The 24441-nt window shown below is 39.6% G+C and overlaps 1 protein-coding gene across 8 annotated transcripts; it reads left to right on the top strand.

Moving 5' to 3' along the window:
- Positions 1-184: 184 nt before the first annotated feature.
- LOC107671982 (atrophin-1-like) lies at positions 185-23763 on the top strand. 8 transcript variants are annotated; one of them, XM_016465018.1, is made up of 10 exons: positions 185-377; positions 14174-14317; positions 14632-14733; positions 15128-15247; positions 15333-18022; positions 18508-18724; positions 18907-20392; positions 21486-21629; positions 21718-21892; positions 23163-23763. In XM_016465018.1, exons 2-10 carry the CDS (start codon positions 14291-14293, stop codon positions 23194-23196), a joined length of 4995 nt encoding a protein of 1664 aa, XP_016320504.1. In that variant the 5' UTR covers positions 185-377; positions 14174-14290; the 3' UTR covers positions 23197-23763. The 8 variants fall into 8 exon arrangements, with proteins under 8 accessions (XP_016320504.1, XP_016320489.1, XP_016320519.1 ...); XM_016465003.1 differs by lacking the exon at positions 185-377 and adding an exon at positions 7400-7800; XM_016465033.1 differs by lacking the exon at positions 185-377 and adding an exon at positions 7400-7800 and having other exon boundaries at positions 15131-15247.
- The last annotated feature ends 678 nt before the right edge of the window (positions 23764-24441 follow it).

A 24441-nucleotide genomic window follows, 5' to 3' on the forward strand; every position in this document is an offset into this window, starting at 1 on the left:
GATTGTGATGATATCAATTGATTGTGCCTGTTACTCTAGGCAGCCACTAGATGGCACTGTGTTAAGTGTTATGTGTTGGATACATGGCAATTAAGAAAGAAGAAAAACAAACTTGGGTTGTGTTGTTATTAAGATGAATAAAGACAGACATGTTAAGACTGCTCTGAGAGACATTTTATTTAAGGACTGAACAAAACATGGTACCAGCAGTGAAATCAAACTAAGAGCAGCCTGTTGTGAAAGCGACATAATGGATACTCTAAAACCACCGGAGAACTTGAAGCTCACGGGAAATGTGGACAGCAACTGGCGCAGTTTCAAACAGCAATTTGAGCTATACATGGCCGCTATCGGGATGGACACAAAGCCAGAAGCGGGTAAGGTTGCTTTACTACTGACGATTGCTGGTCCACAGGCTATTGAAGTGTATAATACTTTCGTCTTTAATGAGAATGAAGATAGAAACAAGCTTGATGATGTGCTGGCCAAATTCACTGCTCATTGTTCGCCCAAAAAGAATGAAACGTATGAAAGATAGGTGTTTCGTTCACGTGTGCAGCAACCGCATTAAACATTCGATAACTTCCTGACTGACTTGAGACTAAAGGCTAAGACATGCAATTTTGATCAGCTAAATGATTCAATGATAAGAGATCAGATTGTTTTTGGCATCTATGATGCAAAACTCAGACACCGCTTACTGAGAGAAACAGAGCTCACTTTGCAAGAGGCAATTAAAATTTATCAAGCCAGTGAACTTGCTCAACTTCATGTGAAAACATTTGGTGAAATTATGCCAAAAAGCGTGTCTCCAAGTGCAGATGCTGCAATTGGTGCCGTATCTTTCAAAGAGAAGCGAAGCACGTCCAGAGCTGTGAAACAGAAGGATGGCATTTATAATTGCAAACGTTGTGGTACTGAACATCAGCCTAAGCAATGTCCAGCCTTTGGGAAACAATGTGCGAAGTGTTATGGTAAAAATCATTTCGCAAAACAATGTTTTTCTAAAGGAAAAGTTCAACAAAAAGGGCGATCTGTCAAAATGATAGAGGAAACTGACCTGTGCAATACATTCTTCGTCGGCATGGTAACCTGTGAAAACAAGCTGGAATCTGAAAACACTAGTGGAAACACTGGTGGAAAGTTATCAGTTGATGCACAGAGTCAAGAGGATGCTGTAAAAAATGACAAATGGGTGGCACCACTACAGATCAATGGAGCGCTGGTCACTCTCAAGCTGGATACAGGTGCTAAAGCAAACTTAATTAGCATGTCGGACATCAAAAATATGACAGAAAAGCCAAAAATCAAGAAAAAGCCAATACTTCTCAAGGACTACAATGGAAAAAGCATTGACTCTTTAGGTATATGCAAGCTAAAAGTTACAGTGAAAGACAAAGTGCATCACTTACTCTTCTCTGTTGTAGCTGAGGAACTAGAGTCCCTGCTAGGTGACAACGCCTGTGAGAGCTTGAATCTTGTCAAAAGGGTGTACCACATCAACCACAACAATTCAGCTGTGACTACAAGTAACTCTGTGGATGACATAGTGCAGAACTTCGCAGATGCTTTTGAAGGCTTTGGTGTTTTACCTTATGTTTACAAGATTCAGCTGAAGGAAAATGCACAGCCTGTAGTGCATCCTGCACACCGAGTTCCAGCTCCACTCAGAGATCGTCTAAAGAAAGAATTAGACAGAATGACCACATTAGGAGTTATCAAAAGAATAGAAGAACCAACTGACTGGGTGAACTCAATGGTGTGTGTCAAGAAAAAGAACGGAGACTTAAGAGTGTGCATGGATCCGAAAGATCTGAATGACAACATAAAGCATGAGCACTATCAAATACCAAAACGTGAAGAAATAATGAATGAAATGTCAGGTGCCAAATATTTCACGAAGCTTGATGCCTCACAAGGATTTTGGCAGATACGTCTAGACGAGGACAGCACAAAGTACTGTACCTTCAACACACCATTTGGGAGATATTCTTTTCTTAGACTGCCATTTGGAATTATTTCTGCTTCCGAAATCTTCCACAGAGCGATGGAAACATCATTGAAGGACTTGAAGGAGTTAGAGTATATATTGATGACATCATCATATGGGGATCTTCGGTTCAAGAGCACAACAGCAGATTGACCAGAGTGCTGCAGAAAATCAGATTGAGTGGACTGAAACTAAACAAAAACAAATGTCAGTTTGGTGTGCAAGAACTTGTATTTCTTGGGGACAAATTGTCAAGTCAAGGGATACAGCCAGACGGTGAGAAGATCAGTGCCATTCTAAAAATGGAAAGTCCCACAGACAGGAAAGGAGTACAGCGCATCATGGGTATGGTGAATTATGTCGGAAAGTTCATTCCGAATCTTTCTGCAAAAACGTCATGCCTACGAGAACTCCTACAAAAGACAACAGACTTTGTATGGACAGACAAACATGAGAGTGAATGGCAACAGCTGAAAATAGCATTAACCTCTGCACCCGTATTACAATTCTTTGATCCAACAAAGAAAACCAAAGTGTCCACAGATGTCTCCAAGAATGGTCTTGGTGCAGTTTTATTGCAAGCTGATGATGAGATCTGGAAGCCAGTAGCATATGCAAGCAGATCCATGACTGATTCTGAGTGTCAATATGCACAAATTGAGAAAGAGTGCTTGGGATTAGTCTTCGGCCTGGAGAAATTTCATAACTATATATATGGCTTTCCTACCTTTACTGCAGAAACTGATCATCGTCCATTAATTGCAATAATAAAAAATAATCTGAATGAAATGACACCAAGGATTCAAAGACTGATGATGAAATTGCAGAGGTATGATTTCAATTTGGTGTATACGCCTGGCAAATACTTAGTGCTGGCAGATACCCTCTCACGAGCACCCACAAGAGATAGTGAGAGTACAACAGAAGGAGATGTTGAGATTCATGTGAAAATGGTGCGCACTGCGTTTCCAGTGTCAGATGCAAATAGCTGAAGAAACCAAAAAAGACGCTGAGTTGCAAGCTGTCGTTGACAACATGTATACTGGATGGCCGACGAGTTCATCTCCAAGATTCCATGACATCAGAGGTGATCTATGTGTGGTGGATGGAATTCTTCTGAAACAAAACAGAATCGTCATTCCGCAAAGCTTGAGACAAGACATACTACAGAGAATTCACGAAGGTCATCTCGGTGTAGAAAAATGTAAGTGGAGAGCGAGAGAGGCGGTCTTTTGGCCTGGAATAAACAAAGACGTCGAAAAGATGGTGAGACAGTGTGACACATGTCAAAAATTCAGAAAAAAGCAAACTAAGGAGCCAATGATAATACCGGACTTACCAACATCACCCTGGGAGAAGGTGGGAATGGATCTCTTCCATCTGAAAGGCAATAACTATCTAGTGGTGATTGATTACTACTCAAATTACCCTGAATTGGCCTTACTCTCGGATATGTCTACAAAGTGTGTAATGACACATTCAAAATCAATTTTTGCAAGACATGGTATACCACAGACTGTCATCAGTGACAGTGGCCCATGCTTCAGCAGCAAGGAGTGGCAAGAGTTTTCAGTGCAATATGACTTCAAGCATGTCACTTCAAGTCCAGAATATGCTCAGTCAAATGGCAAAGCTGAGAAAGGATTTCACATTCTCAAGCAACTTTTGAAAAAGGCTGCTGACAGTAAGTCTGATCCTTACCTTGCTCTGCTCAATTACAGAACCTCTCCGTTAGAGTGTGGCATGGCCCCAGCTGAGATGCTGATGAATCGGAAACTTCGCACTACACTGCCCTCTTGTTCAAAACAAAAAGCAAATGTGAAAATAAAGCAGAAACTCAAGCAACTGAAGTATAGACAAAAGTTCTACTATGACAGGGCTGCAAAGCATCTACAGACATTGGTGAGGGATGATGTTGTCAGAATCAAAAGTGACGAGAATTGGAGCAAGAAGGCCACAGTTATGCAAGAAGTAGCTCCAAGATCTTATACTGTGAAAACAGATGATGGACAAATCTTCAGACGGAACAGACGTGATCTTTTAAAGACTGGAAAAGAAGTGAAAGACCAGAATCAATGCAATGTGAAGTCTGAATCGACTGCATTGTACACAACAAATGACTGCAACACTGATACGAACATAGACACACAAACATCAAACAGCCATACATTCACACTTAGAAGATCTACAAGACCCGTTAAAAAACCTGATAGATTAAATCTGTAAGAAACTGCTGAAAATGTAGTAATGAGAAAATGTTCATGTTTGTAGTTCATCATTTGCATTACCTGTGCATATTAAATGTGCAAAAATAAACATTGAGTTAAAATGTTATACTGAGTGCAACTTAAGATGTGTTACAAAGAATACTAAGGTTACTTGTTTATGTTGCTTTGAAGAAAGGGGGATGTGACGATATCAATTGATTGTGCCTGTTACTCTAGGTAGCCACTAGATGGCACTGTGTTAAGTGTTCTGTGTTGGATACATGGCAATTAAGAAAGAAGAAAAACAAACTTGGGTTGTAGTTTTTTCATGAGAGATCTTAAGCGATATGTAGCCTAATGAGGATTCAGGCCAGTGTTTCATAAATACTTCTCCAGATCTATTCGAGGTTTTAACTGCAGGTTATTTCTTTGTTCTTGTCTTTCCACAATTTTATACTTTTGTGTTCTCTGTTTTTGGACACTTCTTTGTGAAAAGTGTCAGTGACTTTCACAGTAGAAAGCTCTTGGGTACCTGCTGCTGAAGGTCAGTATGATCAGCTCTGGGACAGACACAAGAGAGATGGCTACAGAAAGACTGAAACATTGCTGTGCAGAACATAAAGTTATTGAGGAGAATGTTTAAATAGTGTGTGTGCTCTGATCTTGAAACCATAAGGCACACATACTGCATCTCTCCTAATGAGAGAAGTTGTGTAAAGTTATAATCAGAAACATTATAGAACCACTGATCTATATAATGACTCTATTATAGATCAGTGTATAGAACACTTAGTTCCGGACTTCCGGTTCTCGAGGTTTTTTTTTGTTGTTGTTGTTGATTGATTTGAGTCTTTTCTTTATTTGTATCACTCTGCTTGTCTGTATTTGCGCGTTTGCAGACAAAATGTCAGTCTGTGCATTAGTGGGGGGTTTTTTCAGTAACTCTTTCAACAGGTTACCTCATCATGCAAGTAGATGGCAACAAGTTGCTGTCTAATTGAGTGAATCATTCACTGAACCGATTCGTTCAAATTGCGGTTGATTTCGCTTTGGCTTCGTTTGAACCTATTTTAGCAGAGGCAAAAACAGACAAACGTTTCAAATATAAGTTACTCGTTATTTTCTTCTTGTTTATTAAGTTGTTGCATTAAAGCAGTATCACGCACGTCTCTTTCTTAAATATTGATGTGACGCTTATAATTTACAAGGCATAACAGAAAAAGAACAAAAAGTCTATCTTTAATCAATGTTATTAAACATTGTTGCCTTTTATAAGTCAAGTCAAGTCAAGTCAAGTCTGCTTTATTGTCAATTCTTCCACATGTACAGCACATACACACAGAGAATTGAAATTGCGTTACTCTCAGACCCTTGGTGCATACAGATAACACTAACAGTAGAACATAAATACAGATAGATACAGATTTAAATATAAAATACAACTATACAATTATACAAATAAGGTAAAATGTACAAAAATATATAAAGCAGCACAAGGCACATGGCAGATAGAGTGCAAACCAGTGAAGTAACAACAGTGCAGATATAATGATTTGTAGTGCAAAAGAGCTTATTTAGACTGATTAAAGTGACTGATTATAAACCACATAGGCTACTAATTTATTGACTAATTAATTGGTTATACAGATATACAATCTTGAATTAATATTTAAATCTGTATCAAACCACTACAATTGCAACCAGAGATATGTATTAGTTGCTACTGATTTATGAACATGTAATATGCCTAATCCTTTCAGTCACAGGTTTACATGTTGTTTACTGAATGCTGATCGTGTGATGTTGTGCTGTAACGAATTCCAACCCGTGAACTTCGCTCCCTGTTAAACACCTGCAACAGTAAATCAATGCAAAGTAGCTCTGCAGCCAGTCTGAGCATCTCGTGCTTCAAACAGTAGATGGGGACGGCAGACATGATAACGCACGCGCACTTCTGCGAGGTTGGTTACTATGGTTACAACACAATGGGAGCCGGGACAGAGGTCTATTCGAAAGGGAAGAAAAAAACTGCAGGAGAGAGAGACTGAGAGAGATGGATTGTGTATTTGTGTGTGAGAGAGAGAGACCGCTTGACTGGTCACTCCACTGCAGTCTTACAAGAAAGTACAGATTTGGCGAAGCTCTTTTAGTATAATGCCATCTTTACAATGCAAAGGCAGCAGAGAAGCTAAATCCAAATGAGCTTATATTCCACAAAAACCACAATGGTAGGCTAAAAGAACTTACAAAATATCTTATGAAATTATTTTTGAAAATATAATAAATATAGAAACATGAAATTATAAATATAAAATACAAATGATTGAATTATGAAATATGTGCTCCGTCATGACAATGACAAAGACAGATTAGTACCTTTTTTATGTGACATTGTGTCTCAATGTCATCAGAGCCTAGCCTGTGTAAAGACACCTTAAAGTGTATGTGAATTGCTATTGTGATAGTGAAAAGCTTGTTTGTTTACTGCAGGACACACGTTAGCTAGACCAGCCTAAAATGTGTATATTAGGTTATTTGATTATTGTAATTGTGTGTGTGTGTGTGTGTGTGAGTGATTTTGGTTTAATAAGAGCAATTTTAATATTGTCAGATTTTAGGGATGTTGGTGGGCCTTTTATATTAATGAAAACTTATTGGATGGAGAAAAGTGGGCGTTATATGCCAGAATGAAGCCAGACTGATAGTATGTTTCCTAAAACAATCCCTAGATAGCTATTTGGTTATAAATAGCTAATAAAATAGGGTATATTATCCAACAGCCAGTATGGCCTTCATGACATCAGCCGAAAGGAAAGTCGTTTCACAGGAAGAGCAAGGCGTTATATTTTGACTAAAGTTACAAATTCAAACTAACTACTTTCATGCTGACTTTTCTGACTTTCAGATTTTTCAAATCTGTATATTTGAAATAAGCCTCATGAACATGGATGATTAGGTTCTTATGAACAAAATTGTCTGTTTCAAATAATAACTTTGCAGGAGTAATGGCACCCCTACCTCATTAAGGTACTACAATTAGGCCCAATTAGTGCCCATTACCTAATCAAGCAGTTCTAGGTTAATTTCCTTAATTACGTGTCGTAAATCGACAATTAAATAAGCAGTAATTTACATAATTAATAAATACCCTTATCTCGACATCTTTCTTTATTCCTTTTTCCTTGTCTTTCCTTCCCTACCTTGCCATTTTCCCTGAAGAATAAGGAAAATCACGCCCCTTTCTCACCCTCGAGTGGTCGTGCGTCCCTCGCTCAACCCTCCGTGAAGATTTGTCCTCGTACAGGCTGCAAAAGAGTGCAAGTCGTCTTGTCAGAGGAGCGGGAGAAGGGCAGAAAGAAAAGGGGGTGGGGAAGAATCAAACGTACGCATCAATTTGTACAGTCTTCAGCTGCACCCCGTTTTCTGCGCCGATTTTAGGGGGAGCGGCTGGGAAAACACTGCGTTATTTGCGAAGCCGCAACAATGTAAATCTTTTCGTGCAGCGAGTTGCCTGTATGTTTAAACGCGTGTAGGTCAATGTACAGTACGAACGACAGCAGGAGAGAAAAAGAAAGGGAAGATACGCATCGCTGGATATTATAGGTAAGAAGAGGAGAAAATGGATGCTTATATTTGACTCTTTGGCCATGTTCAGATGGTTCCCCCTTCCTCGCACTCCCGTCTTTGTGCTTTACTAATGTGCATAGATTGGGCTGAAATCATATTGCAAATCGGGGTGCGTAACCACGCAGGTCTCGAGTGCTCACATTCCACGGAGCTCGACAAGAATGCCATTCGCCATTCTGATCCCAAAGCTTCCTCATATGAGAAGGAAAAGACGGGGGTGGGGGGGTACCCTTTCTCCTCGTCTTGTCGGGATTGAATGTGCAGTGCATTGTCTGAGAACTGTAATCCAGAGGTCGTCCAGTTAGTACAGTAGAGCACTGCCTCTGCATGCGTATCAATAACAAGCAGCAGAAGAATGGAAGAAAGGAACGTTGCGGTGCGTGGCCGAGCGATGATGCACGTTAAGGGTGTCTAACTCACCCTACCTTTTGGCATCGTGCTTTTTACGTGCTAAAGAATTCAAAACCAAAGCTAATTCCAACTATATTTGTGCATATGTGTATAAGAAGGGGACAGAGAGTATGATATGTTGTGTGTGGCAAGCCATTTAAACATGTATTCCTTAAAATTAACTAATACTCTTTTTATATTACTAGTACTTTTTTTATATTGGCGTTACTAGTAAGTAATCCAGTGTTGTGAACAGTAGGCCTATATTTTTCCGTTTTATTAGTACTACGTTCTAGTAATTATCCATTACATATTAGTGTTTATCTCAGCAGTGAAATGTAACTATTCCATTGTTACTGGTAAAAAATTGCGTTATTTATTATTTATTTTTTTAACCATTGATTCTTTGGAGATTATGTGCTTAAATATTCACTTATATTGGGTTGTATCTAGTATGCATTCCAGTTGTTGCTGATTCATATTTAAGTTTTACTAGTAACTATTAATTAGGTACTGGTATGTATTTCACATCATTCATAATATTCAAATAGTTATTAGCATTTAATCCAAATTTTCTAGTACTACCTGAATAGAAGCTAGTACCTATTTATTAGATACTAGTGTATAATCCATCTATTACTTGTAAGATTTTTAAATTAAAATGTGAAGTAGCCATTCATGCTGATCATTACTCCCAAATATTTAAAAAGTTGTAACTAGTGAGAAAATAAATTGGACCAAATTCTAGGGCTGTCAAAAAGGATGAAAAACTAAATTCGAATTTTGTACTTAAATATGATCAATATTCGAATTATATTCTAATTTAAAATGCATCATTTCAATTTGGGGGAAAAAAGCTTTTGGCTTGTCTCCTGAGGCCACAAGAGTGCACATCAAGCAAAATATTACTATTGCACGTTTATTCAAAGCAATAAAATAGCATGACAATCTGTGGAAAAAGTGCATAGTGTTTAAAATAATGTTTATAAACTGAATAAAATTAAGTTACATAAACAATTATAAACAAAACAGCATCATGTATATATGCATTGTTTAATACAAAGGGCCGAAAGCCAATCACACAGAGTACTTTTTTCATTTAAAAACATGAGATGCAGTGGGATGGGGAAAAACCCGCCATAAAGTCTCAAGACATGTTTTTCAAAAATTTAAACTTACATTAATTTTACATGGCTTTCTAAACATGCGGCTCTCTTGTGCGAGATGCGAGTGCAATGGTGATAGATGTCACTCTAGAAAATGCGCAAAATATGCGTTCTGTGTGAATGGCTTGGTTTTAATTTTGACGTAAACAAGATATTCTCCACATCGATGTTCTCTTTTTCCGCAATATTTTGAATGAACAATGCAACAGTGCAGCATCTAGTGGGTTCAACTGGATAGGCTAACAAAAACATTCAAATGCAACAACACTAACATCATCTGATAAGGCTGCCTGATGCACACTTAAAATTCGAATGCACTGTTTTCCATTTGAATGTGGATTTTTATTTTTAAATTCGACGATTATTCGAAATTCAAATTTTTATTTGACAGCCCTACTAAATTCTAATCTTATTTGTATTACTACTAGTAGTAATACTTATATATACTTGCATATACTTATATTAATACTAGTATCTTATAAATGTGTACTAGTAAAACTGAAACCAAGCAAATATTGGAATAGGTACTAATAGTTACAACTGGAATATGTAGTTAGAAGTTAATAGTTAATATCTAAACTACAGTTCCTTACAGGATTAAATGACAAAAATTTGCAATTTGTTATCAGGAACAACAGACTAACTTGTACCAGTAACTTTACAATTTGTGTTGTGGCTAGTATATAAAGAATGGTAGTAGTATCTAATGAACAGTTAGTAAACTGAAAAAGATACTAGTCACTAATAATTATTAATATTTAACAAATAAGTACTAATAACATCTAAATAGATACTAGTCTAAAGAATAAATGTTTAAACTGCTTGCCATATGTTGTGTGCCTTTATGTATATACTGTATTGTAGTGACGGTATTGCTGATTCCTTAGATGCATGTGTTTGCAGTGGGAGAGTGGAAGGCTTTTGGTATGCATGGAGCTTGGCCAAGATTTTGGTAATGGACTCCTGATGAATGAAGGTTCACCTGTAGACAAGAGTGCTGGCAGCCTTTTATTGTTTGTCATTTGGATATATTACCTTGTGCACATTGTAATTGGATCACAAATATTACATTTATGGGATATGCACTAGGTGCAGTCTTTGTGTGTTTGGCACTAGAATTAATTATCGTTTTACAAATGAGTATTTTGTTAATTGTGGTCATGATGGAGTAGCCCGAGTATTCACTGTGTTGGTTGTCAACAGCCTGTAAATCTGTTTATATGTAATATTTATCAGCGCTGTGGTTTTTCTCTTGTGTTCAGTGGTTTGGGTGTAAATGTACATTTTGCAGTTTTAAAGGCGGCGCTAAATACACTCACTCACTTCACAGTCTGTTAGAGTGCTATATATAGTCTCATTCACAATAAATTAGTGTGCGTGTGTGTGTGTGTGTGTGTGTGTAAAAGAGAGAGAGAAAGAGTAGAGGCTGATTTGAAATACTGGAGTGACTTACTTAACCTCCTACCAACACTGTATCTTTTTGTCTCCATCTAATTATTTATCATCCTTCTCTCTCTCTCAAACAAGTGGGAGTTTCTCAGCTTGTTTTTCTCATGAAAAAAATGTAGTGTCTCTCATGGTTGTGTTTAGAATATGGGTCATGTGTTCAAAAGGCTGACGTGCCTCAAAATTTGAAAAATGATTCACTACAACTGTGATGAGGTTAATTAGCAATGTTACTCTAGAAAATGCGCAAAATATGCGTTCTGTGTGAATGGCTTGGTTTTAATTTTGACGTAAACAAGATATTCTCCACATCGATGTTCTCTTTTTCCGCAATATTTTGAATGAACAATGCAACAGTGCAGCATCTAGTGGGTTCAACTGGATAGGCTAACAAAAACATTCAAATGCAACAACACTAACATCATCTGATAAGGCTGCCTGATGCACACTTAAAATTCGAATGCACTGTTTTCCATTTGAATGTGGATTTTTATTTTTAAATTCGACGATTATTCGAAATTCAAATTTTTATTTGACAGCCCTACTAAATTCTAATCTTATTTGTATTACTACTAGTAGTAATACTTATATATACTTGCATATACTTATATTAATACTAGTATCTTATAAATGTGTACTAGTAAAACTGAAACCAAGCAAATATTGGAATAGGTACTAATAGTTACAACTGGAATATGTAGTTAGAAGTTAATAGTTAATATCTAAACTACAGTTCCTTACAGGATTAAATGACAAAAATTTGCAATTTGTTATCAGGAACAACAGACTAACTTGTACCAGTAACTTTACAATTTGTGTTGTGGCTAGTATATAAAGAATGGTAGTAGTATCTAATGAACAGTTAGTAAACTGAAAAAGATACTAGTCACTAATAATTATTAATATTTAACAAATAAGTACTAATAACATCTAAATAGATACTAGTCTAAAGAATAAATGTTTAAACTGCTTGCCATATGTTGTGTGCCTTTATGTATATACTGTATTGTAGTGACGGTATTGCTGATTCCTTAGATGCATGTGTTTGCAGTGGGAGAGTGGAAGGCTTTTGGTATGCATGGAGCTTGGCCAAGATTTTGGTAATGGACTCCTGATGAATGAAGGTTCACCTGTAGACAAGAGTGCTGGCAGCCTTTTATTGTTTGTCATTTGGATATATTACCTTGTGCACATTGTAATTGGATCACAAATATTACATTTATGGGATATGCACTAGGTGCAGTCTTTGTGTGTTTGGCACTAGAATTAATTATCGTTTTACAAATGAGTATTTTGTTAATTGTGGTCATGATGGAGTAGCCCGAGTATTCACTGTGTTGGTTGTCAACAGCCTGTAAATCTGTTTATATGTAATATTTATCAGCGCTGTGGTTTTTCTCTTGTGTTCAGTGGTTTGGGTGTAAATGTACATTTTGCAGTTTTAAAGGCGGCGCTAAATACACTCACTCACTTCACAGTCTGTTAGAGTGCTATATATAGTCTCATTCACAATAAATTAGTGTGCGTGTGTGTGTGTGTGTGTGTGTGTAAAAGAGAGAGAGAAAGAGTAGAGGCTGATTTGAAATACTGGAGTGACTTACTTAACCTCCTACCAACACTGTATCTTTTTGTCTCCATCTAATTATTTATCATCCTTCTCTCTCTCTCAAACAAGTGGGAGTTTCTCAGCTTGTTTTTCTCATGAAAAAAATGTAGTGTCTCTCATGGTTGTGTTTAGAATATGGGTCATGTGTTCAAAAGGCTGACGTGCCTCAAAATTTGAAAAATGATTCACTACAACTGTGATGAGGTTAATTAGCAATGTTATTGTATGCCAGTGCATTCTTGCATCATTGCTAAGCGATTGTGTTTGAATTAGCCCAATATTGTCAGACTATAATTGAAACATTATTCAAGAAAAAAAAAAAAGTAAATTAAATTAAATTGCTGTCAGTGAGGCAGGCTAGAAACAAGAAGATAGAACAAAAAAAAACTGTATATCTGTAAGAACCTTCCAGTTAAAATATACTCTCTGATAGTGGAAAGAATTTCTGCTCCGAGACAATCAAGATAGTTTCTATCACATTAAAAGGGGTGTTTGAAATAACATTTAACACTTCAAATGTAAATGGAAACTTTTTCATATTATTACATAGTGTAAAGCGTGTATTTGTGAGTATTTATGTAAATACATGAGTGTGTTTGAATATTAAGTATGTATTTCTGTGCATGTTGCATTTAGAGTGTTGTGTGTATTAGGGCTGTGCGATTTGGGGGGAAAATATCAAATTGCGATTTGACAGATATAAAAAAACTATAGAAACTATCTCAGAAATTCTTATAGTTTCCATTAAACCATTACAAAATTCCGTTTTGTTTGGGCATTATTCCAATAGGAATTACTGTTGTTCTATTGGTTGCACGATAAGGGAGCTTTTGATATGCGCTGTGACTCAGCTCTTGCAAATTACCTTTTTTGTTCGTTGTCTGTCATTTCGAAGCTTAAGTTGCATACGGGTTTCTTTAGTTTTAATTTGCCTAACTATCGATCTGACACAGTAGACGCCATAATCCCACTCTGTCTATCTCCAGTCCCGCGTTCCGTTTTTTTATTTTTTTATTTATTTTTTTTAATGGTGGGTGTTTACGCAGTTGTCTAGAGCAGTGCTGATTGGGGAGAACGGAGGTGCGCTCACTCTTGCCCAGGGCAAGTAAGATTGCAACTCAAGGCTGGCAGTCATGCATATGCTCTGGAACAGAGTAATATCTCGTCCACATCGCAGGCTTTGCGATTAGGAAAATCGCAACGTCTCAAATCGCGATTTCGATTAATCGCACAGCCCTAGTGTGTATGTTGATCTTTTGGTGTAAGCAGTGCCTCTCTCTATGTTGGCTGCAGTGGATGGTTTTTCCAGAGCTCCATTCAACATTGATGACTTACCACAAACCCTCTGAAGTACCATGCAGTCCACAAAAAAATATTTTTCTAATACTGTATAGCATTATTGTTCCCCAACACTGTTACTGCAAACAGTATAATGTTTTAGTGTCTATGCTGTGTAGACATTGTGTTGATTACAGATTGTTTAATCACAAATCATTTAATTGATTATGATAGATATGCCAAAGAACATTTGGTTATAATTTTGCACTTAAAGTGGACCAATCTCATCACCCCTTCATATTACATGAGAAGGGAATTAAATGAACAAGTTACCTTGTCCTGGTAGCATTGATAGATTTATTAAGTATCTGATAACAAATAGAAATACAAGTACTATATTTATTATACTAATGCTATGGTAAAGTTTACTTTGACTTCAGTGGTATTCACTCTGTTCCCCCAGGTTTTAAAGATTTAATGCTATGATAGGCAGCCTTTAGGCCAACCGTCCTGATTGTGGTAACGCTCCCGCTTTCTGTAATGGTTGACTGGAAGGAATGGACCACATAGAGAGCTAATCATGAAGACCCGAACCAACAAAGAATCGGTGAGGGCATTACAGCATACTGAGAACAGCATAAAAGGTAGACCATGTGTAGATATTAGTCTTTAAGTCAGTCAGAACCATTTTAAGTGCACTTGTATCTGTTATTAAAAAGTATTTGGATATCCATAGATTGTACAATTTATTAAAATAGTATTTTTCTACTTAGTATTTCAACAAAACATACTTTTAGTTCCTAATCATTTTCTGTCACTTTATCTGTTTTTGTCTTGCGCTGTAATTTTGTCATGCTGTCTTTCTTTCTCTTTCTTCTGTTTGTCTTTGCCCTCCCTCGGTCATGTTGGGCATGGCCACAGATGCCCGCTCGCAGTGGACGCAGGAGGGGGGGCAGTGAGGAAAGGAGGGGTAGACGTCCGCACCCCAGCCCTTCCCGAGCAGAGCGCAACGAAAGGCAAACGGTAAGATTAAAGTATTGTATTTTCCTCGGTCTGTCTTTATTTCTCTTAATGTAGGCCTATTTTTTATGATCTTCTCTATTGTCCTAGTTTCTTCATCTTTGATAACCTCATCCTTGGTCCACCTCATTTCTTTTTTTTTTCTTATCTCTGTCACTGAATTCTTTCATGCCTCATCTATAGAGTTTAGATGACCTTATCCTGAATGTTCATGATCAGTCTTTTTCACAGTATTCCACACCAGTGTGCATTTACAGTATGTGTTGTGTGTTTAGAAATTTTGTTGGCTGTTTTGCATTCACTTGTGAGCAAATTTTTTGTTTTTCTTTCGTTGTTTTTTATACTAAATATAAAAATGCAACAGCCTCACATCATGATTAAAAATTATACTATTAAGCAGAGAACTGCCGGAGAGGAATTGGCTGTTGGGCATTTCAGCCGGAGATCTCAAGGCCATGATTCATCAGAAAGTGAAGGGGAGGAGCATGTGCCACCGCCCAAAAGGCAGAAAGTCCAGGTACTGGTAAAATTTTAGAAACACTGAATATAAGAACCATAAGATTGAAAAATTTTATAAATACAATATTTGATTTTGCCACTAGGACTCCTCCAATCCCCCAGCCCCACCCCTTTCAACTAACACTCCGACTTCAGCTCCACCTCCAACGTCAAGCAACAGTCAATCAAGAGAAAGTGACAATGAGGATGGCCAATCACAAGGCAGTCGGAGCTCAGTTGGAGGCAGCTTAGCCAATAGTAGCAGCAGCATAACCAGTGGACGGGACATTGACCAGGACAATCGATCCTCTTCTCCGAGTCTCTCTGCTTCCCCCTTGGCCAGTTTGGATTCTGAATCTGACTCTCCGGATTCCCCAAAGCAGGGTGATAAAATCAAAGATGGAGGGGCATCAAAATGTGTAGCAGAGGATCAGAGAGGCTCAGGGAGAGGTGAGGATGGCAGACCAGAGGACCAGAGGGACAATGAGGGAGGATTAGAGGCAGATTTATCTTCTTTAAAGTCCTCATCATCCCTCTATACATCTCATCGTGGAATGGTGGACAATGCAAGTGATGCAAGTAGCAACAGGAAGTCATACTTTCCCCTAGATTTCAAACTTGCAAACAAAGTGGAGTATACAAGTCCTGGTGGTCCCGAGACACTACACACCTGCAGTCGCATCCCTTCTAAAACAAGCACTCAGTGTGGGAAACCTGGGGTGAGAGGAGCTGAGTATTCCCATGGGAATTCGAATGTGAGCCATGGACCGACACTCCCACCTCCACCTGCCCTGAAACCTCTAGAGGTGGGGCAGAATGCTCCAGGTGGGGATAGTAAAGCAGACAAACCAGAGAAAGGTGATAAGTCTGTTCCACCCTCCTTGCTTCCACAAACTAGTACGGTTCCCCAGCAACCTCCTCCTCCCAACACTCACCATTACACCCCCACCAGCTGGTCAGGGGGACCTCCTTCTAGTTGTCCTGGCAACTGGGGATATGTACGTTACCCAGGTAACCACCACACACATCCAAGCCAGCAGCCCCCAGTGCAGCAACAGCTTCCCTCTGTGTACAATTCTCCTTCATCCACCCGACACTCCTCCCACCCACCTTACTTATCTCACCCTCATCCCCACCCACACAAAGAGTTCCTGCCCAGGTATAGCACTGCAGCTGAGCGGGAGAGGGGTGGGAGGGAATTTGGCAACAGAGACTTCCCTGCAAGTAATAGCAGTAGCAATGCAAACAGCAGCAGCGGTAGCATCTGTGGTAGCATTTCTGGTGGTGGAGGACCCAACTCTAATGTGGGCCGGGATTTTGGGAACTCGCTACCTGGACAGAACAGCGAATATAGCGCAAACCGGGATGGACCTGCAGGACCACAGAGTGGTCGGGAATATGGACCAGGGTTTAGAGATCGGGAACGAGGAACTGGGAGGGAGTTTCCTCTGCAAAACCAGCAGCTTCAAGCACAGGGCAGAGAGTTTGGAACTGAAAGCACTGGAGGGGGTGGATTTCATCCAAGAGACAAGGACAGTAGGTGGGGAGATTTAGCAGGCCAAGTTAGGGAGGCAGGAAGTAACAGTTATGCTGGTAATGCCAACCAAGCACCTGTAGGTGCCCCACCATCTGCTTTACCTTCGGCGACCCTGGTGAACCGTGACCCAGCCAGTTCACCACAAAACAGCTCTGGTCATCCTCCCTTTCCCTCGACAAATTCCATCCCCACAAGTAGAGACTATCCCTCTCCAATAGATGCAAATGTGCAGCAGACACTACAAGGACAGACTCCCCAAGCAGCCTCCAATACTGCAGACCTTCCTCCCCCTCCAATCTATTTAAGAGAGTACCCTCCTCCAGGGTCAAACGATCCTTACCCACCCCCTGGATCAACCTCTTCTTCTGTCCCACTTTCTGGTGTGCCAAGGGAGTTCCCGAGCCCACCTGGACTGGCCCCAAATCTTACTCGGGAGTATCCTGGAGGACCTCCACTTCCACATCACCCTCACTATCCTGTCAAGACAGCCTTGTCTATGCAGCGCAGAGACAGAGAGAGGGAAAAGGACAACACTACATCTACTCTTCATTCAAATCGCAATCACTCTCAATCCCTTTCTCCTTCATCAAGTGGTTCTGGACCTGGTCATCCAAACTCTACTTCATATCCCCCTGCACCTCCTCCACCCTCCACTAGTTCACATTGTCAGCCCACATCCATTACATCCCTTCCAGGCAATCATGCTCGACAGGGCCCTTATTCTTCATCCAATAAGACTCCACCAGCCCCGCTCTCTCCTATTCCCAATCCGATGGGAGGGTTTACTCCTTTTCCATCAACCTCTGCTCCTTCTGTACCACTTCCTGCATCAGGTGTATCCACCTCTTGTTCATCAGGTTGCAGGCCTACTCCTTACCATGGCACTTTAAGCAGTCATACTCCTTTCAGTAGCTCATACCATGGCAATGGTAACCATGGAAATAGCAATGCCAATGGCAATGCTCCCAACAACAGCAATAGCACTAGCACTCCATCATTATTGCACTCCCCTCAAAACACTAAAGTACAACCGCATCTCAATAATCCCTGTCATAACAACACTGCTTCAACCCCCAGCACATCTGTTGGAGTAGATGGTCACTCTGATTCATCTTCTGGCCCAGTGCCACCACCTGTCATCAAGGAGGAGCCAGTAGAGGACAGGGAGGAGTTGGAGAGCCCTCCTCCAGTTCTCCGAAGTCCTTCCCCAGAACCAAAACCTGTTGACATTCCAGTTCATGCCAGCCAATCAGCTCGGTAAGACTAGGTGTTTCACTAAAATTAAACCTAATAAAGCATCATAAACGGGTGAATTAACAATACAAATAGATTATGCAATTGATATTAAAAATAGAGATGCACAATATAATGGTGTCATATTATTGGTTGATATATCATGTAATTAATATCATATTATTGGCTGACAGCCTTCTACATAACTGTGTAGTTTCAGCCCGTACTTTGTCAATGTATTGAATGAACGTTTAACTAGCTTACTATGGTTGTGTTTAAGAAATGAAGGTAAATCACAACATCACTTTTATATCACAGGGATGTTGGTTATTTACAGAAACCAATAATCAATTGTCAGGGAAACACAAGGGATGAGAAGATAACCTGATGTGCTAACTGATATAACACACAACTTGGTTCCACATGAAATGTGTGGGGTTTTTTTGATAGTATTGACATGTATGATGATTGTTCACCTCATGGAAAAGATAAAACCTCTTTGGTTTCAGGTTCCACAGGGTTCTTGACCGGGGTAGTGGGAACTCTTGCGCCCGTAGTGATGTTTTGTTTGTTCCGCTTGATGGTTCTAAGCTTTGGAAGAAGAGAAATGAGGCCATAGAACGTGCTCGTAGAGAGGTCGAACAGCGAGCGAGAGACCTGCGAGAGAAAGAGCGGGAACGAGATAGAGAAAAGGAGAGAGAGAGAGACCTGGACAGACATCTTCAGGTAAGAGACAGCAGAGCTTGTTAGTAGCATTGCAAAAAAGTTTTTTTTCTCACTACAAAATATGGAAAATACTTTTTCTTGTCACGGCAGTGCAGTTTGTGTTTTTGTTTTGTTTTTCTGTAGTTACTAGATTCTTTACACATTACTTGTCAGATTATTAATAAACATTTTTCTCTTTGTAGCAGAAGGACAGTTGCACAAGTGCAGGATTAGGAGCTACAGCCACACGCCAGGGCTCTTCGCTTTTCTTTCCTTCTTCGTCCTCCATCCTTCTAGACCCTTCATCATCTTCCTCATCCTCTGTGAACCCCTCGCACCCAGCAGCCCATCCACAGTACCACCCTGCCCACCATGCCTCACACTCCCACTCCATTCACTCCTCTCATCCTCTGCATCACTCTCTCTCTCATTCCATTCCTCATTCTCTTCTCCTTCCTTCCATGGCAGGGGGCTCTCCAGTTGTTGGAGGCCCTCATGGTGCTCTTGGCATAGGGCTTGGGGGTCCATACTTGGGGCCTGATACTCCAGCCCTCAGAACCCTGAGTGAGTATGCCCGACCTCACGCCATGTCTCCATTGGGTGCTGCCAGCCGTGCACAGCTACACCTTCCCCACCTTCACCACCACCCTCACCCGCATGCACACGCACATGCTAACGCTCATCCCCATGTGCATCCTTCATTTTTCCTGTCCCAATTCCAAAACCCAGCTCTCGCACACCCCCACCACCTTCCAGCCGACGCTGCCACGGCTGCTGCCATTCTGGGCTTTTTGTATGGGGGTGGACTGGAGGGAGGCCCCGCTCATCCAGGGCATGGTCCCGGGCCTGGTGGGTTGGCTGGGGCGGGGCTTGGAGGAGTGGGATTCCCTCATGCTGTAGCAGCTCAAAGAGAGCGCGTGAAGCCAGGATTTGAGTTTAAGAGCGAGGAGCGTGTCTATACAGCTGGAGCCTTAGCTGACCCGGCAATAGCTTTGTCACATGCACACTCGCACACACACTCACACTCCTTGCTGTTGGGGGGCGGGGCTGGAGGTGGAGCTCCTGGTAGTGAGGTTGCCCTTTATGGTACTACTCCACCTCCTGCACCGCCCCCTCAAGCTTTAGCTGCAGCAGCTAGGAATCCAAATCCTGTCCCTCCATCTCTGTCAGTCCCACCCACGTCCTCTATTCTCCCAGCCACACTCCCCACCCACCAGGCTCCTGCAGGAGCCCCAGTGACACCAGCAGCCCCCTCCCCTCCCTCTCAACCTCCTCCCCCACCACCACCTCCTCCTCCTCCTCCTCCTCCAACAGCCTCATCTCTTCATCACTCTTCTCCACATTCTACCTTTCCAAATACACACCCTTCTTGTCAGCCCCCACCCCTCCCAACTCAGGCTACGCCCTCTGAACGATATCCCACCTCCGTTCGCACTCCTCCCAGCACCGAAAGTGCAAGGAGCGTGGAGAGGGAAAGGGAGAGAGTGCTGCCTGCCACAGAGAGGGAGCGAGAGGGGGATAGGGAAAGGGCAGGGACAGGTGGAGGAGCAGCAGGAGGAGGCACAGCAGCTGCAGGAGGCACAGGAGGAGGAGATTCTCTCGGTCGGCTACAGATGCTGAACGTGACTCCTCATCACCACCAGCATTCACATATTCACTCTCACCTACATCTGCACCAGCAGGACACAGGTATTCACCATACACACACACTCTTCACACTTTACACACTCTTTTACAGCATAAAAATTTCAGCAAATTCAAAATATGATTGTCAGTATTAGGGATGGGTCAGAATGATCGACTATTCAGTGTTAATCTCAACAAAATTACTGATGAAAATGTTTGTTGAAGTTTTTTTTTTCATTGTCAACAAATAAAAAAAGAGGAGCTGAAAAAAGTGCATCATGGTAAGATTAATAACCAAATTAAACATACATACTGTTGACAAAGATGACAAATGAAAAAACAATATATGACAGAAAAAACAACACAGCAAAATATTAACTGTGCAAATTTCACATTTTTGTTCAATATTGACATGTTTTAATATATTAATTTCATATATACAATATATTAAATATTTTATTGAATTTCTCACCATTAAAAATTGTATTTTCATCTTAAATTGGATACCATTTTTCCTCACCATACAAAAACTGTTACTACAACAAAATAATTAAACTGCTTAATAATTTGTACGTCTTTCAGATACAATTACCCAGTTGACAAATGCGTTAATCTATATTTTCTTCTTAGTTTTTTTCATAAATTGAGTATCTAGTGACAATTAAAGGGATGGTTCACCCAAAAATTGTCATCATTTATTCACCCTCACATTCCAGATCTATATTGCTTTCTTTCTTTTGTGAAGCACAAAAGTTTTTAAATTTTATATTGAACTCCATTAACTTTAAGTGTAAGGACGAAACAATTGAAATATTCTTCAAAATACTTTTTTTGTTTTACACAGAAGAGAAAAAAGGATGTAGATCTGAAACAACATGACTAAATAAAATTGTTTTTGAATGAACTCTCGGTAGGCAGCCATAAAAGTAACACTTCTGTAACAAATTTAGCAACATCAACAATACAGTTACTGCCAGCTAAATGTCCAATTCACTCGGAAATAGAACAGGCTATAGAAGTAAAATGGGTTGCGAACAGCAAGAATAATGGCAGCACTGTTCCTGTACAAAATAATTTTTACCTACAGTGCCACTGGGAAACTGTGCTACTCTTATTAAATTTCCCACTTTTGTTTTGTTACGTATTTGGGTGGCAGCCGCGGGAGGGGTACACCCCCTGATGGATCCGCTGGCATCAGGGTCTCCCCTGGCCCGTCTGCCATACCCAGGGGCTGCTCTTGGGCCTCCCATCCTGGCACACTCCCTCACTGACAGCGAGGTGCTTCGACAGCAGCTCTTTGGTAAGAGGTGTAATGATGTTCTGTTGCGATATATTTCCTCGTTCTATGTGTTACATGATTTCTACACTTGTTTGCATGTTGTGTACAGGTGGTCCTTTTCGTGAGATGCCCCAGTCCTCGTCTCTGGGTGGGTCCATGTCTGCAGCACACCAGCTCCAGGCGATGCAGCAGGCTCAGAGTGCCGAGATTCAGTTCCAGAGACTTGCCCTGGAACAGCAGTGGATCCACCACCATCACACCCTCGCCCAGGACGAGTACTACAGGTGAGTGCAAACTTGTATACTGCACATAGATGTGAATGCACAACATTAGATTTTTTTTATGCAGTTTGAAGTACTACCAAACCCAGTATTAGTATCACTGATGTTGCCTATTTCCAGAAGTGAAAATCCCATTCATTTTTTCATAGAGAAATTGATTTTTAACAGTAAACCTTTCCAGACAGACCTATCCTGACTTCTGACATTAAGCGATTCTGTGGAAGCCACAAGTCCGTGAGATTCCAGCAAAATTGTTTAATAGCCAAATTCTGGATGAAGAACTACTCCACCCATAATCCTAAAGATCTCTAATCTTTTTGTATTCTATCTATTTGTTTTCTTTTTATTTATTATACAATTAACAAAAGCAGAAAAAGGCCTAACACTAGCTTGCTCTATTCTTTTTCTATTCAATCTGTTTTCATTTTATTTATTATATAATAATAAAAAAAAACTTGCTACATGTACTGTGTTAAGCTGAGACTTGTTATAGCACTTGCATATCATTGCTCTCTTGTTGATTTTGATTGCTTCCATTGTCCTCATTTGTAAGTTGCTTTGGATAAAAGCGTCTGCTAAATGACTAAATGTAAGTGTAAAGAGAGATCCTACTTGCATTCGCCAATTAGAGATATCTCTGTTACCATGGAAATGAGAACTGCAAAAAGGGATCAGCGGTGAACTCCCATTCCATTGAAGCATTTCAAATGATGTAATTTGAGTCTCGCTACTCTATAAAACTTATTTTATACTTAAAAAAAAGACAATTTTACATTGTACCATCATTTTTTATTCAATTAGTCATTAGCATCGACTCATGGGCTGTGTAGTTCATTGCCTCATAAAATATGTCAAGTACCTTTTGCACCTTTGTCTTTAAGTAATTTTGTTGCTTCAAATCGCAGTATGTAAAGTATGTGATTTATGTTGGAGCTGGATGGTTTGGTTCATGGCTTGTAACTCTTTAAGGAACTTTTTGAAATCCCTGTGGAGAATGTGAATGAAAATGTGGGTGGTCACTGTTCTATAGCGATACCTCCATGTAAATATACATTTAGCATTGTATTTGAAAGGCTTGATTTTGAACATTATAAAGTATTATTCAACATTAACACGTAAGGACGATATTTTTGTCAGTTTTATTATTTTAATCAGTATAAAAATCATCAATGCTGTAAACATGACTTGCTCATACCTACACAACATATCAAATTTAACATCTACAGTGCAGTCTTTTTGTTCTTTCGTCTTTGACCTTTGTCCTCCATTGCAGCCACCTAAAGAAAGAGAGTGACAAAACGCTGTGAGAAACACAGAGGACATGAAGACAAGAAAATGAAGAAGGGATGAAGTGCAAATAAAAAAGAAACAATCATTTAAAAATTCTAAATGAATGACAACAAATCTGGATAGAGGTTTGGATGTGACATCAGAACATATATCTGTCTGAACTAACTTAAATACAGGTGCAACAAACAATGTGTATATTCCAAAAAAGGTCAAATTTATAACTCTGGCATACAGCCTAGACACTGTGGCACTGAACAGTTATTCCCAAATGTCCTGGAGGATTCCTTATTGTGTTATTTCAAACACCAGACAGATGAGTTCAGTCTATGTACACAACATTATGCCAGAGAGAATGTCTAAGAATCAAGTTCACTCTTATGTCTTTGCATGTAGCTAGATACAAAAAGCCCAATGGGCTAAAACTCTTGATCCGGGCTTTTTTTTTCTTCTTTGTTTGTTTGTTTTTGGAAAACTTTACCACTCTGAAAGAGTTTATGAAAGGGTGCACGAGATGAACAGCTTACCTTCTTAATGTTTCTTTAATGTGTTTTTATTAAAATTATTAATGTTGTTTGTTTGTTAATAATTATATGATTATATAAACATTATTTTTTATTATTATTTTTTTTTACATTTTCATGGTACCACTGTTAATTTTTTATTTTTTATGTTGAATTAATTACCTTGTGGGGGAAAAAAATGCAAGATAAAAAATTATGAAAGAGAAAAATCTGGAAATAAAATACCATTTTTTTCTGTAAGTCTTTGTGTGTGCAGTTCACTGTTTTCTACTGTGAGTCATGTATGAGTCATGCTTGTGTGAGTCATGTATGTCTACAATTACTGTCAAAAGTGACCACAAAAATGATTTAAACTTAATTTTCCGGTTATTCATAATGAAAACAATAATTTGCCTCTTCCAGAATTGAAATTATGACACCTGATATCATTGAAGTATAGCTGTCTCATTTAATATGGTTCAATTTTGCTATTTAAAATGATCTGTCTAAACTAGTGCTGTTTTTTGATGACGCAAACCCAATGTGTAGTTTCCTCTTCCTGTTTTGTACATGATGGGGAGCTGCAAACTGTTTGAATGCAAGCCACAGAGAGTCCAGACATTGTAGTAAAAGAACAGGCCTTTCAAAACAATAGGCCTTTCAGTACAGAGTATCCAAAGAATATTGCATCCCTTAGGACGCTTTTGTCTCTTTCACTGTATACACATAAGGAATTACATAAGTGTGGCTAATAAGAGACAC

Source organism: Sinocyclocheilus anshuiensis, unplaced genomic scaffold (genome assembly GCF_001515605.1).
Source record: "Sinocyclocheilus anshuiensis isolate Anshui unplaced genomic scaffold, SAMN03320099.WGS_v1.1 scaffold902, whole genome shotgun sequence".
Taxonomy (NCBI): domain Eukaryota; kingdom Metazoa; phylum Chordata; class Actinopteri; order Cypriniformes; family Cyprinidae; genus Sinocyclocheilus; species Sinocyclocheilus anshuiensis.

Excerpts from the sequence above, each read along its gene's own strand:
- LOC107671982 (XM_016465018.1), top strand. The coding sequence starts at position 14,291 with ATGAAGACCCGAACCAACAAAGAATCG. Across the intron at positions 18,023-18,507 it reads CATGCCAGCCAATCAGCTCG|GTTCCACAGGGTTCTTGACC; the intron begins GTAAGACTAGGT and ends CTTTGGTTTCAG. Across the intron at positions 21,630-21,717 it reads GCTTCGACAGCAGCTCTTTG|GTGGTCCTTTTCGTGAGATG; the intron begins GTAAGAGGTGTA and ends TGTTGTGTACAG.